This window comes from Phocoena sinus, chromosome 4 (genome assembly GCF_008692025.1).
Source record: "Phocoena sinus isolate mPhoSin1 chromosome 4, mPhoSin1.pri, whole genome shotgun sequence".
Taxonomy (NCBI): domain Eukaryota; kingdom Metazoa; phylum Chordata; class Mammalia; order Artiodactyla; family Phocoenidae; genus Phocoena; species Phocoena sinus.
Window position 1 is genome coordinate 98,862,125 of NC_045766.1, and position 14,936 is coordinate 98,877,060.

Here is a 14,936-nt window from a genome sequence, read left to right on the forward strand (position 1 = left end):
AGTGACCGGAAATAGGTCGCCTTACTCGGCGGACCTTCGTCCCTTCCTTAGTAAAATATTAAGAATCCATCTGCTCAGACTTCGCTTTTGCTCACCTAGGGAGCGGAACTACATCTCCCACAATGCGCCGCGCGGCACCGAGAATGCCGTCCACCGCCTCTCGCAGCTTTTCCTCTGTCCCTCCTACAACTCCCACAAGCCCCCTCGGCGCCGGGGCCAGGCCGGGCTCGGGGAGGAGGCGGAGGCGCAGGAGTTATGGAGGGGGCGGGCTCTGCAGGGAAGTGCGTCAGAGAAGGCGCGGGGAGAGTAGGGTGCTGTGGTTTGAGCTTGAGGGTGAAGCTGGAGGAGCAGGAGGATGGGCGGTGAGTGAGCGGGGCCGACGTCGCCGGGCGGGGGTCGCGTAGCCGTTCGGTGTTTCCATCCGTTTGAAGAGGGGCCCCATCCCCGGGCGCGGCCGGGGCTGTGCGGGTTCTGCGCGGGGGCCTGGGGCGGGGCTTTTCCCTTGGCCGAGTGGTCCGGGGAGGGGCCTGCTCGGGTACCTGAGGCCCCTGGCCGGGGACCGCGGAGGGCTGCCCCGCCGCAGCTCCGCCTGGTCTCGACCACCCCCGACCCCAGGGTGCGCCGCGCGAGGTGACAGAGCCAGGCGTCCGGCCTGGGCGAAACGCCGCTCCCGGTGTTCGGGACCTTTTAAGGTCATTTGAGAGCCACCGGGAGGAAAAAGGATTAAAAAGAATAAAAATACAAACCCAACTTCTGGAGTTATCGTTAATTATTGTAATTGCTCTGATCTCTCCTGAGTCACTTGCCATTTCCCAAACTCAGCAACTCCAGTTTGCGAGCCCGTTTTCGTGCTCCTTTTTAAGGTGTTTGGCGCGGTCATGGTATATACTTGCAGTATTTGACTAAGCTTGATCCGCCTTGAGTCATTTTACTGCGGCCATTTACTACTGCCAGTGAGCCCTGTCCACGCCTTGGGAGTGTTAATATTTACCTAATCCAGAGTTTTCTTTCTGACTGAGGAGGGATCATTTAGTTTGCAGATGAGGAGGTTCAGAAGTATAAGGAATGGGTAGAGTAGATAGGAGTGAAGACTTTGGCAGCGTAAAAGAGCTTGGCTTAGCTTTAATGGATTAGGGGCAGATTAGAATCTAGCATTATTATATGTTGTTATTCTCTTTGCTATGCCGTGCGCCTGGAACAACCTTTCTTTCTGGGTTAACAAACATTTTCACCTGTCTTTTAAATAGCTCCTTACTCGTAACCTTGTTTTAGAAGGTTTCCCTATGCAGAGGAAACTGGGAGGAGCCGATTTCCTCTGCTTCCTTTTCCTATGCTTTTTTCACACTCAGACCCAGAACACTTAATGCTCTGCAGTCTGTCATTAAAAATGTATGCAAGGTACATTGCTGACTCTGGGCATGTCTATTGTTTGTATCTGTAATGTGTATGTCCATTTCAGTGTTGTCTGTTTTAGTGTGCAGGTGATAGACTAGAGAACAAGACCTCTGTCTCCGTAGCATCCTGGGTATGTGAGCATTCAATAAGTACTTTTGTGATAATGAGTTTTGTTTTGAACTTAATTAAAAAATGCTTGCTTCCTTTTTTTTTTTAAATTCATTAATGATTATACATTACTTTAAAGAGCCTTGGGAGGGGGAATAGGGTAAAGGGTGATTTTGACATAATTCCTTTCAAAATCTGTGTTTGTCCTTGAAGTCTAACTTTTGTTCTTTCTTCAACTTTTAAACAGAGCAGTCTGAATGCCAGAATGGATAACCGTTTTGCTACAGCATTTGTAATTGCTTGTGTGCTTAGCCTCATTTCTACCATCTACATGGCGGCCTCAATTGGCACAGACTTCTGGTATGAGTATCGAAGTCCAGTTCAAGAAAATTCCAGCGATTTGAACAAAAGTATCTGGACTGACTTTGCTAGTGATGAGGCAGATGAAAAGACTTATAATGATGCACTTTTCCGAAATAACGGCACAGTGGGATTGTGGAGACGGTGTATCACTATACCCCAAAACACATACTGGTATAGTCCACCAGAAAGGACAGGTATTTCTCTTATTTTAAGTTTTGTCTCCTTTACCTACTCTATAATAGAGAAAGTGATGTGATGATGGCCCAGTTATGTATAAGCAGGTTTGTGGGTTCTTTCTCTCCCCAAAAAAAGAAATCTTATGTATTTCTTTTCTCCCCGTCACTTCCCTCCCCAGCTTCCATGAATTACCATCATACTCATTAATATTGGTTGGATGAGTAACTGTCCTTATCTTGGGAAAATCATTGTAAATCTTTGTACTTATTTACCCACTCATTAAAATATTTGTATTAAACTCACATGTCATGAGAAAATAATTGGAAAAGAACACTGGAAGATTTCAAATACTTAGTGACTGGTAAAAAGAACTAGTATCCAAAATGAAGTCAACACATATGAATTGATAGTCATTTTATATGTAGCTGTGTTTTAGTTGATATTATCATTTGCCCACTAAATCTTAGAGGGTATAATTCCACCAGTTCTGTGTTTAAGTCTGCATATTTGAGACTGTTTTACAACAATCTTGATGGAGTTTTTAGGTTAAAAATATCCATTACAGAAGTAAAAAAAAAAAAAAAAATCTAAGAAACTGCCTCTCAGGTTTATTTTGTAAGCATTCTTAACATTTAAAATTTTTAATTTCCAGTTATTAAGATGGAAGCTTTAGAGTTCTCTGTAAGGAACAGCTTTATAATTGTTTCTGTTTATGCCTACTTCTGTTGGGCTCTTGGTGGGAAGCACTATATTCAAATCACAGCACAACAGGCTTGAGTTACCATACATCGGAAGGCTGATAGTTGTGATTTTGTATGGAAAAAAGAAAGTAGTTTGGAAAGAGGTGAAAGTTGGTTGAATTTTATTTAAAATGTTCAATTCTATTTATGAAAGCATAGGAGCACTTGATATTTGAATCTTAGCAATCGTTTATTATTCAGTCAACAAATATTAGTGCATTCTTTCATGTTCCACGGCCTAGGATCTTGGAGTACATTAGGGGAAAAAACAAATAAAAATCCCTACTCCTGGGGAGCTAATATTCTTTTTTTAAAGCTCCAGTTAACACTATTGCTCTGCTGCTTTTTTTTTAATTTAATTAATTAATTAATTAATTAATTTTTGGCTGTGTTGGGTCTTCGTTTCTGTGCGAGGGCTTTCTCTAGTTGCGGCGAGCAGGGGCCACTCTTCATCACAGTGCGCGGGCCTCTCACTGTCGCGGCCTCTCTTGTTGCGGAGCACAGGCTCCAGACGCGCAGGCTCAGTAGGTGTGGCTCACGGGCCCAGTTGCTCCGCGACATGTGGGATCTTTCCAGACCAGGGCTCGAACCCGTGTCCCCTGAATTGGCAGGCAGATTCTCAACCACTGCGCTATCAGGGAAGCCCCCGAGGGGAGCTAACATTCTGATAAGGACTGACAGGCAATAAACAATAAGTATAATAGTATAAACAGAATAAGTAATAAGATAGTAGAAGATGACATGTGCTATGAAAAATACAGCACAATAAAGGGGGTTTGGAAATACATAGGGAAGGGGATGTTTGTGGGCATAAGTTATGCTATGGAATAATAAAGGCAAGATACGCTGCAACAGGAAAATACCACTTGAGGAAAGACTTGATAAAGGTGAAGGAGTTGACCATATGGGTAGTTGTGGAGGCAGGGAGAATCATTTAGGTTGGAAGGAACAACTGCAAGGGCCCTGTGGTGGGAGCATGCTTGAAGTATTCCAGAACCAGCAAGGAATTCCCTGGGCTGGAAGGAGGGGGCTGGGGGAAGAGTTGGGTATGTGTCAGAGACACATCCTGGGAGAGGGAGTAGGGCAAATCACGCAGGATTCTCTAGGTGTGACGAGGGCTTTGGTTTTTACTCTGAGTGTGATGGAGCCACTGGGGAGCTTTGTGCAGAGGAAAGATAATCTGGTCACCTAGGAAGATGTGCTGAAAACAGACAGGTGGCTGGCCAAGACAGAAGCCAGGAGACTTAGGAGGCTATTGCACCAATTCAGGTGAGAGATGATTATGACTCAAGACCAGGATGGTAGTACTGAGCAGTGCCTGATTCTGGATATATTTTGAAGGTAGAGCCTCTGGGATTTCCTGATGGAATTGCATATGGGCAAGAATGACTATAAAGTTTCTGGTCTGAGGAACAAGAAGAATGGAATTGTCATTACCTGAAATGGGGAACATGGCTGATGGAGTAGGTTTGGGGGAGAAGATCAAAGTTTCTTTGTCCACTGCTTCTTCCTAGTCTTCTTACTACCTATTCTAATTCATTTTACTGCTCCTCCCTGAACCCATGTCTTAAGCCTGCTGCTGAGAACCGTTGGTCCTTTGGGCATTGGTGAAGCCTGTGTGTCACTCAGGACCAAAGAGGTTGCTGTCTCCCCTGAGAACATTTTTCCATATCACTTTTTATTTCAGAGAATAATTACTAAAAGAGATTTTTGTTAAATGTTTAAAATTAAAACAACAAGCAATCATTGTTATTCTCGTTCCAGAGTCATTTGATATGGTCACAAAATGTATCAGTTTCACGCTAAATGAGCAGTTCGAGGAGAAATTTGTTGATCCTGGAAACCACAATAGTGGGATCGATCTGCTTCGGACCTGTGAGTAGTTTGAACGCAGCAAGACAATTGGGAAAAAAAGAAAATAATTTTATTTCCCTTTCGTTGAACTCTTTTTGGAACAGGATGACATTGTACATTGTGTCAACTTGAAATAAGGTCTTTAACATTATCCCAACAAACTCTGTTCTGTTGATAACACATTTTAGAAGTTAGATACATACTTACCAAATCACAACTATGAAGTTGAGCAGCTAATACATTGGGTGACAGAATCCAGACCATCCAAAAGATGTTATTAATGGGCCCATTTAAAGAGGAAGTTTAACAGGGATAAATGATACATTTTTATATTTAAGTTAAACACTTCATTTATCTGAGTTCAGATCGGGATATGTGAAAAAAGTTGACTGCAGGCTTTATATGAGTCAACAAGTATCAGGCCTGCTGAAGTACTGATCCAGTCTTAGGTGGTAGTAACCAAGGTGTAGATGTCAAAAACAAATGAAAATAATTATTACGAGCATTCTACTCCTTGATGGTCAGGCGGCCTAGGAAATGCTGTCTTCATATTTGGACCTAGTTTCTAGGCTATATAGAGGGTTACTGGAGCTTGCCTGGAAGAATGACCACGTCATGAGAAGGAACATTGAATAAATGACAAGTATTCAATTTTGCATTGTAAATGCATAGGAAGAAGTTTATTACTAACAGAGTTTGAAGGGAAGTTAGAGAAAAGACTTTTATATAGTTCCAGAAAGTAAAACTAGCACTAAAAGGTAAAGTTTGGTTTGAAGTTGATGTTACTACATTGATAATAATTAAAATAATTTGAAAATGTAATGGGATGCTTTGTAAAGTCATCAGCTTTTTTTCCCATGTTGTTGAGGGAATTTATGATAATTAAAACTGTGATTTATTGAGTGCTTGGTATATACCAGATCCTCTGCTTTGTGCTTTATGTATATTTGTTTAACAGGTCTTTTATAATCTCTATTCATTTGCTTGTTATTCCTGTCTTAAGATCCTATGAGGACTTAAATTTGTTTGTATGTAGAGCCAGAATGTTTTGCTTCAAATCTGGTTCTACCACTTATTGTGTTACCTTGTACAAGTTATTTATACCTCCTGTTTCAGTTTCCTCATTTATAATATGGAGATTATAGTAATAGTACCTACTTCATAGAGATTTTGGGGGTTTAATACACAAAGCATGTATAGAACAGTGCCTGACACACAGGAAGCCCTCAGTAACAGTTAATTGTTAGTGTCCTTTTACTTTTATCAGGAGAAAGTTAGCATTGTTTTGAATAATGTGCTTTAGGAAAAAACCTCAATGTTAGCATACTTTATTCTCACTTTTTGAGAAAAGTTCTAATTAGAATATGAAAGAAATTGCCATTATGAGAAAACTGAAATCATGGTAACATTTCTTTTTTCTCTCTCTCTTTTTTAAAATCAGATCTTTGGCGTTGCCAGTTCCTTTTACCTTTTGTTAGTCTAGGTTTGATGTGCTTTGGGGCTTTGATTGGACTTTGTGCTTGTATCTGCCGAAGCTTGTACCCCACCATTGCCACAGGCATTCTCCATCTCCTTGCAGGTGGGTCTTGTCATCACACTTAGTTTTACCTACTTCTTGTCTCCTTAGGGATCCCATATTACTGCCCTGTTGTGTTGCCTGGAAAGCTCTTACCATGATCTTATCTAGCTATGTTTTTTTGTTTTTGTTTTTTTCTAAATTTTCCTCCAAGGTCTGTGTACACTGGGCTCAGTGAGCTGTTACGTTGCTGGAATCGAACTACTCCACCAGAAACTAGAGCTGCCTGAGAATGTGTCTGGCGAATTTGGATGGTCCTTCTGCCTGGCTTGTGTCTCAGCTCCCTTACAGTTCATGGCTTCTGCTCTCTTCATCTGGGCCGCTCATACCAACCGGAAAGAGTACACCTTAATGAAGGCATATCGTGTGGCATGAGTGGGAAGCTGCCTGCTTTACAATTGCCATTTTTATGATTTTTTGATATTAATATTTTCCCTTATCTGCCCCCCAGTTGTTTTTAATTTAACTCTTTTTTAAATTTTCATTTTATCCTGAAAATCCATTTTATTTATTCACACAGACAGTTGTTTCTTAATACCACTAAAATTTATATGGAACCTGAGTGATTCCATCTTTCAGTCAAACTAATCTAGGTTCAGAGTCCAGACAAAAAAATTGGGTAAACTCTTGGCACAAATTTGTGAAAGAAAATTGGTAGTAGGAGGCTGACCCAAAGCAAGTTCTGCTGAGGTCTGTTGGATAAAGTATCTGTTTAACTGGAAACTCTAGTTTGTTTGGGAAACAATCATTGTCAAAACTTACGTTCACTTTGCTGTTGTAGATAGCCAGTCAGCCAGGCTATTTTCAAGGACTTAGGCTATCTAAAATAAGGAAATTATCTAAGATCTTTTTCTCTAAATATTGGCATATAACTTCATCTGAGGTGAAATATCTTCAGTTGTTTATCTGTACTGTGTCTGTTTACAAGAAAGGAAGTGTTTACGTGGAATTTTAACTTTGTAACTGCAAGAATTCCAGTTCAGCCAGAGAAGGGGATTAACCTTATTTTACTTTTTAAAAAAAACTCTCCTTAATACGTCAATAGGATTTTTAGTATCGCCAGACTGTTTTGGATTTTTGTTCCTTCCCTCCTCACACACCAGACTTACTAAAAGAGTGCTTTTTTTAAACACTACGTTGGGGTCACAGAGTAAAATTCTCCAACTGCCATACGTTTATTTCAGCTAAGTACCATAAAGAAGGTTACAGCATAATGACCCTCTGGAGCTAGGAAAACTACCACAAGATCTAAAGCTTTGGCTGGTCATTAACTTCCAACTATGGTCTTTATTTCTTGTGGTGAAATGATGTGCCTTTCCTTGCCTAATCCCTTCCTGGTGTGTATCAACATTATTTAATGTCTTCTAATTCAGTCATTTTTTTATAAATATGTCTGTAAACATTGAACTTTAAAAAATCTTATTTATTTATTCCATTACTGTAGTACTTGACAGATTTTAAAAAAATGTAACTTAGTAATAATTTCTTACAAAATCCTAGATCTGTCTTTTTTTAAAAAATAAAAAAATGAGAAGAGACTCAGAATTGTGTATAGTGTCTGAGTTGATTAAATCTCAGTACCTTAGGATAAAGAAGTACAGGATTCTGAATGAGGATTTTGTGATTTTCTGTGGGAAATGCATTGTTGCTCTATAGGCCTACTTTATGTCCAGTGTTTGGGTCTCTGTTTTATCATCCAGAAAATGTGGGAACCCCTTGCTCCCATTAGAAAATAAGAGACTATTTCTTATGCTTCAGCGTTTTAAAGCATGTTTTCAAAGTAGTTTTGTGATCATTGTGTATCATACTTAACATGGCTAGTTTTTCATAAAGTCATTTAATGGCTGTGGGTGTTTATGTTGTGTATTAATCAAGTGGGCTTCTGACTTACAACAAAGCCAGTATTACTCTGCAGCCGATTATTGCCTGTGAAATGGCTAGTTACTCAGTTTTCTACCTCCTCCTAACTCTTGAAGTTTCATTGCCTTTCAGCACCTTTTGTGGAAGGTAGAAAAGCTAAGTGAACAAAACACAGCACACTTTGGGGAATGAGATTTTAAAATTATTGACCAACATGACATTTTTGGATTTGGAAGTTATTTATTTTATCCCTGCCTCTTATCACCCCAGAATTACATGTGACTTACTCTAACACCCGTGTTTAGTGTGCATTGAGGAAGCTTAGTCAGGATCTGACTTTTGAGCCTCACCAGTAGCACCCTTAAATATGGAAAGCTAGCACCATAAGCCCTGGTGCTGAGTATGTGTTGTTTAAGCACATTTCAGAGTAGCTGAGGTCATTCTCTCCTGCAAAGATTTTTTGGAATACAGAGGCTTGCATTGTTTCACTTGATGTGTAAATATTACGGTTTTTCATCTGTCTAATGATTCTAGTCAAGTAGAACCATATGAAATTACTGACATTTGACCATTTTTGATTAATACATAAAATCAGTGGCAAGGAAAGTGCTATTCTCTTTTCACATAATCTTTGAAAGCAACCCCCGAAGTGTAAAAAAATAATTTTCAGATTTTTCAGAATGTGAGTTTTATGGCAACTTAAGAAACATGTTTTAAGATCTTAATTTTTTGGTTCCTGATCTCATTTCATGATGTGAATAAATGTCTTCTATATCCTTTTTAGCAAAGACTCATTTTAGAAAATTTCTTAAGGATAGCCATAAACACAGTAAAAGTTAATACAATAAAAAAGGCAGAATTTATTTGTTCAATTAATATTGTGTGCCTGCTGTCTAGGTCATAATATACTAGGGTCTCGGGAATTTAATTGTAATGTGTTAAAAGTTTTACCTGGTCTAAGTATTGGGGTGTGTGTGTGTGTGTGTGTGTGTGTGTGTGTGTGTGTGTGTGTGTGTTGGGGGGGCGGAGGCAATGGATAGAGTTAAGTCACAGGTGAACTGATTGGTGACCCCAGTGAGAAGGAGTTGACCATACAACAAATCAATTTAGAGTTTGTTTTTCCATTCCAGAGACATCGCTGAATTGCAGACTAGCACTGTTAAAACTTATGTAATATATATCCAGTCATTTTCAATTATTGTAAAGCAGTGTGAGGGCATTTTACAATTTAACACTTATGTAAGCTTTCACCAGAAATGAAAACAACCTGTTGATTTAACCTGATTTTTGCCAGTTGCAACACTTTGAAAAGTTTCCCAGCAGCTAAAGGAGCAGGTAATGTGTATAGTGTTGAAGATGCAAATTGTTACTTCACAAGCTCCACCCAGCTCTGTCCTGGCACAGATGGGTGAAGTCTCTTGTCCTCCTTTCAGCCCTCTTCTCTTAAGGGAGTAATGATTCAGACTTGAGAGAATAAAACAAGGAAACACATCTGTGTATAGGAATTCTTTTTCTTTTGCTCATCAGGTGTTCCAACACACTATTGTAATGAGATATATTTTTCCCTTGGATCAAATTATGATATATGCCAGTGTCCTGCAAATTCATTATGTGAAAAGAATAAATTAGAGTACTTATTTGCTCTCTAGAAGAAGAGATTTAAATCCTCTTCAGTGTTAAAATTTCTGTTAGCAAAATTAATACATTGACATACTAACACTTGCACACTTTCAGCAAACTTGTATAAAGCAAGATCCAATTTATATTACTTTTTACCTTTGCAGAGTTCTAAAAAGATGGAATAAGGGGAGAGAGAATTCTCTTTTGTCTTCACCTTTTAAAATATTTGAGTTATGGGGTCATGTGTCACCTTTCATCTTCAGACTGTCTCAGGATGTGAAATTTACCTCACGTCTCCTACAGCCTTCCAGCCCCTCCTAGTCTTCTAGCCTGTGTTCTTGTTTTTCTCTGCTCAGCTTGTATTGTCACTGGGACGTACACAAGCAGCTTTGAGTCTCGTTTGCATAATCTCCCATGGCACCTTCCTTCACAGTCCTTAGTCTTATCTTCACAGCAGAACTATGCCATCCAGTTTTCCTATTCTCAGTCTCAGGGTACCAAAGAGGGCTGCTCAAAACTATTCAGCTGATTCTGTTTAAAAAATTGCTGTTTGACTTTAGTTGCTTGACAATTAACCCCCACTGCCTGTTGATTTAGTACCCTGTAACACACATGTTTTTCAAATCGCTACAAATGTTAGTTGTTGGAAACTTGTATTCTTTTTCTTCAACTTCCGCAGATGGGGTTTATGCTCTCTTTAAGGAGCACATATTGGAATGAACTCTTCCAGTTTCTCCAACACTTGTATGTTTCTCCCTACAAAAGAAGAAGAACGTATTAACTGATTGGAGAGATTGCTGGGAGCATGGCAACCACAAAAAGCAGCAAAGTGTATAGTGGTTCAGTATCCAGCTCAGGAGAGACAGCATACTAAATTTGTAATCCCAGGTCTGTCACTTAGCCTTTCCAAGTCCCACTTTTCCCATCTGTGAAATGCTATGATTATCATACCTGCCTCACAGAGTTGTAATGAGGATATTGCTCAGCATAAAGTAGCCACTCAGAAGTGCTTGACTGGCTGCATTAAGAGTGGATGGGGTTACCCCTAGTGACCTGGCCACCCCGTGGGGTGGTTCTCAGTCTATGCTGCGTATTGGAATTGCCTAGAGAACTTCAGAAAATACTTGTGCGCTAGAGATTCCGGTTCAGTCCGTCTGGGGTGTAGCTAGGTCACTGATATTTTTAAACCTTTCCAAGTGATTCCAGTGAGTAGCTATGTTTGAAAACTGTTTGAAAGCTACATTTAAAAGCAAGAAACAGTATTCTCTCTCTTCTTGGCAGATTGTTAGAAAGAGACAGTGGGCTCTGTAGAGTAAACAGACCTGGCATGCTGCCTGCCTTCTAGAAGCTATTTCTTTCCTGTGCTTTCAGGCACTCTCTTCTGCTGACATCTGGCTCTTTGAGATGGGCCCCAATCCATCACACCACTGCTAGCTGGAGCTGTACCAAGAGTCTACCTGCAGCCCAGGACACTCCAGTGGCTGGTCCTAAGGTTCAGATTTGGCCGGAGGTAATAGAAAGCTTCGTTTGTTTTGGCTTCAATTCCAAATTACTTTAATTCAGTACTTTCAGGGACCCTGTAGTCGGGGGGTGGGGGGGGGAGTGACTAGGCCTCCATAAAAAAGGTGAGTACTGTGATCCTTGTCTGTTTACCAGTTCATTGCATTACTTCTCTTTTGATTAGAACCAGAAAGGACAGAGGTATGAGTAACTGACATTAACCTCTACACAAGCCAGAAATGCTTGAGAATGAACATATAAAATGAAGATGAACTAGTACTTGCCTTGATAGGTTGTTGTGAGGGTTAGATAAGAAGGTACATAGATCCTGAAACATCAGAGGTCAGTAAATACTAGGTATTGTTAGGAGACGAAGGCAGCACGGGGAGGAGGTCAGCCTTTGCCCGGCCTGTGTGGTCAGTCTGTGCAGGAGCTGGAGCTGCTGTGGCTTGTCCTGTGGCTGCACTCCAGCAGGGCTTAGCGCTGGGCTGGGGGCTACAGTATCAGGGAGAATCTAGTTTCCTGTTAATGTTCACTTCAAAACAGGTAGAGCTTCAGTACAGACAGGCTCTTTAACCATTCTTGCATGTCAAAATGGAAGGATTTTTTAAAAGATTGTGTTGTTATCCTTTTTCCCAAACAGGTCTGTACCAGTGTGGGATTTTTTGGTCTTTCAATGATTTTGCTAAGCATCGGTTGGTGAGTTAAGGTTAGCTGCATCAAAAATCTGTCTTTATCTTGTTTAAATTAGATCCAGGTCCACTGAGAGAACAAGAGGAACTTGGATTCCTGTGGCTTGTTCTCACGCTCCTGAAATGAACTACTACCACATGCAATACAATTTGGTTTGGACAGTTCATTTTAAGTGCTGAGGGTGGCAGTGGATTTCAGGGACACACACCATAGGGCCAGACACTGAGCGTTATTCATGAACACTTATAATAAGTTGCAAAGTGGCACTTTTCTTGCCCTGCCTGGACTTAAAGGAGCATTCAAAGGTATGAAAGATAAGAAATTATCTAAAAAATATCTAGAAAGAATTCAAACACTCGGGGCTAAGACTTCTTCCAGGACTTGTTTAGGGACAGCAGCATCCACTTTTATTATCATAACTATCCAACCATCCCCCATGGCAGTGGTCCCTTTCTCTTCCCATTTGAAATAAAAAGATGACAGGAGGAAGGAAAGGGAGGAAAAGGCCTTGAGTCTTTGCGTGGAGGGTGCTGCGGCCCTTCTCTACCTCCACCAGAAAAGGTGGGTACGGATCCCACCGCCCAACTACTAGACAGCCTCCTAGGTGGACAAGCAGAGCTACTCTCTTGTTAACCCATGACTTTCACATCTAAATCACATGCTTCGGATTTAGACATTTGCTTATAACTCCAGCTCTTCTTTTACTGCGTCAGAACCTTTGGGAAAATTCTAACACTTCTGATGTCTCAGTGGGATAATAAAGTCCACTTTTCATGTTTGTTGTGAGGCTTAAATAACATAATACATGTAAAGCACTCAGCGTGGTGTCCAGCGCATCTCAATAAATGATAATCATAATTGATCAGCAGATGATTTCAGGTTCCCAGCCCTGCCTTCTCTCCTATGCTTTAGGTTTAAATTTCTAACTGCCTTCAAGGCAGCTCCATTTGAATCTTTCCATGGTACCTAAAACTTAATATGTCCAGATTTGAACTCATTTTTCTTTTTTTTTTACATCTTTATTGGAGTATAATTGCTCTACAATGGTGTGTTAGTTTCTGCTTTATAACAAAGTGAATCAGTTATACATATACATATGTTCCCATATCTCTTCCCTCTTGCATCTCCCTCCCTCCCACCCTCCCTATCCCACCCCTCCAGGCGGTCACAAAGCACCGAGCTGATCTCCCTGTGCTATGCGGCTGAACTCATTTTTCTTTTCATCGTTTCTCCAATTCCCATTTTCTTTGTTTTCCCTATCAGCTAGACTTTCAGTGGTGACATCATCTTTGATTCCTCCTGTTCCCTTGCCTTAACCAAGACTTTCTGATTCTATGTAATGTCTATCTCACTAAACCCCTGCTATCCTACCCTGGTTCAGGCTACTGGATGATGACAGTAGCATTGCTGCCAGCTCTCTCTGTAATCCATTTTACATATCCTGCTAGTCTGATTTGCAAAAGCATAGATCTGATCACATCAACCTTTTGCTAAAAAACATTCAATGACTCCTCATTGCTTATAAAGCAATGATTCTAGAAGCAATCTGGAATTGTCTAAATTTAGTCTCACACCCAAGATCTAGCATTAGCTAGTTCCATCTTTGAAACATTTCCTGTTCCCATTCTTTTACTTCAGTCAAACTCACTATTAATTGTACCCAGTTTGCACTTTCTTAGATCAATGCTTCTTGTTATATTGTTACTGGAATACTGTTCTCCACATACTCAAAACTTGTCCATATCACTTTGTTGAAATTATGTCGTTTCAAAAATCATGACCATTTATTTACCAAATAGAATAAAGTTCACCTCAAATGTATTATTCTTTTGAATACTTATAGCACTCTGAGTAACGCACCCGCCCCCGTAGCTTTTGTCACTTTCTACCTTGTTTAACACTGATTACTATATATATTCTCTTCCCTACTAGATCTTACTGCCTATTTATTTAATCTTTGTATCTTGCAACATCTCCCACATAGCCTTGCAAAGACTCGTTTCTCAGGAAATCAGAGGGAAGTTTTTGAGTGAATAACCCTTGAAATTATTAGAAAGCCCTACTGTAAAGTGTATACATGAAATTAGATTATCTAGGAAAGAATTTGAACTGATAGACAAGAGCTTAAGTTTAATATTATGTTGCTACTTTGGAGGGAAAGCTCTGCAACAGTCCTTCAAGGTAACTTTGAGATTTATAGATACAACATTTTCCCCCCGAGCTAGCAGAGGAAGAGGGTTCATTTTTTTGTCAGTTGGGATGCCACGTGTACAATTTAACTCAATCACTTAGGCTTTTGTGATTTTTGCTCATTTCATATGAAGTGCTATACCAGAAAATAAAAGTTTTCTGTTGCCTTGGTTAGGATAACGCCTATTTATTTTTCTAGTCAAAGCTTAATATTTATTTCTTCAGCACAGTTTTTCCTGACCATCTGTCTTGAGTTAGCTCTCCCTCTTATGTGTCCACAGTGCTCTGAAGTTCTTGAATATGGGAAACAGTAAAGTCCAAGTTTGAAAGTGACTCTGTTTAAACTCCATGGATCTGTTCTTCCCGTACCTCAGTAAAATCTCGGGTAAGGGGGCTTCCCTGGTGGCGCAGTGGTTGAGAGTCCGCCGGCTGACGCAGGGGACATGGATTCGTGCCCTGGTCCGGGAAGATCCCACATGCCGCGGAGCGGCTGGGTCCGTGAGCCATGGCCGCTGAGCCTGCGCGTCCGGAGCCTGTGCTCCGCAAGGGGAGAGGCCACAACAGTGGAGAGGCCTGTGTACCAGGGGGGAAAAAAAAATCTCGGGTAGGCCGTGGGGTTACTTAAGAAAGTAGTTCTTTCTGACAGCAACATGAAAGAGTTCAGTCCCGTCTGATAATCACATTCCAGGCCAGTTAGTGAAATATTAAAACTAAAACACCAAAGTTAAAACTCCATTCTCTCTTGGCTTAGTTTTGCCTCCAGCTGGGAGGTCTGAAACTTGAACAGCTTCTTCTCTCTGTCCTCAGTCACTTTTTCCTGAGACAGTGACTCCGCTATGGTCAAAACCTGGGAAGAGTAG

The 14,936-nt window shown here is 40.6% G+C and overlaps 1 protein-coding gene across 4 annotated transcripts; it reads left to right on the forward strand.

Annotated features, from left to right (window-relative positions):
- The first annotated feature begins 229 nt into the window (after positions 1-229).
- Positions 230-8,949, forward strand: CLDND1 (claudin domain containing 1). Of its 4 annotated transcripts, none has more exons than XM_032631368.1 (6): positions 264-362; positions 1,475-1,525; positions 1,751-2,060; positions 4,548-4,658; positions 6,079-6,216; positions 6,368-8,949. In XM_032631368.1, exons 3-6 carry the CDS (start codon positions 1,769-1,771, stop codon positions 6,586-6,588), a joined length of 762 nt encoding a protein of 253 aa, XP_032487259.1. In that variant the 5' UTR covers positions 264-362; positions 1,475-1,525; positions 1,751-1,768; the 3' UTR covers positions 6,589-8,949. The 4 variants fall into 4 exon arrangements, with proteins under 4 accessions (XP_032487258.1, XP_032487259.1, XP_032487261.1 ...); XM_032631370.1 differs by having other exon boundaries at positions 286-362; positions 1,756-2,060; XM_032631366.1 differs by having other exon boundaries at positions 301-362; positions 1,482-1,525.
- Positions 8,950-14,936: the final 5,987 nt, after the last annotated feature.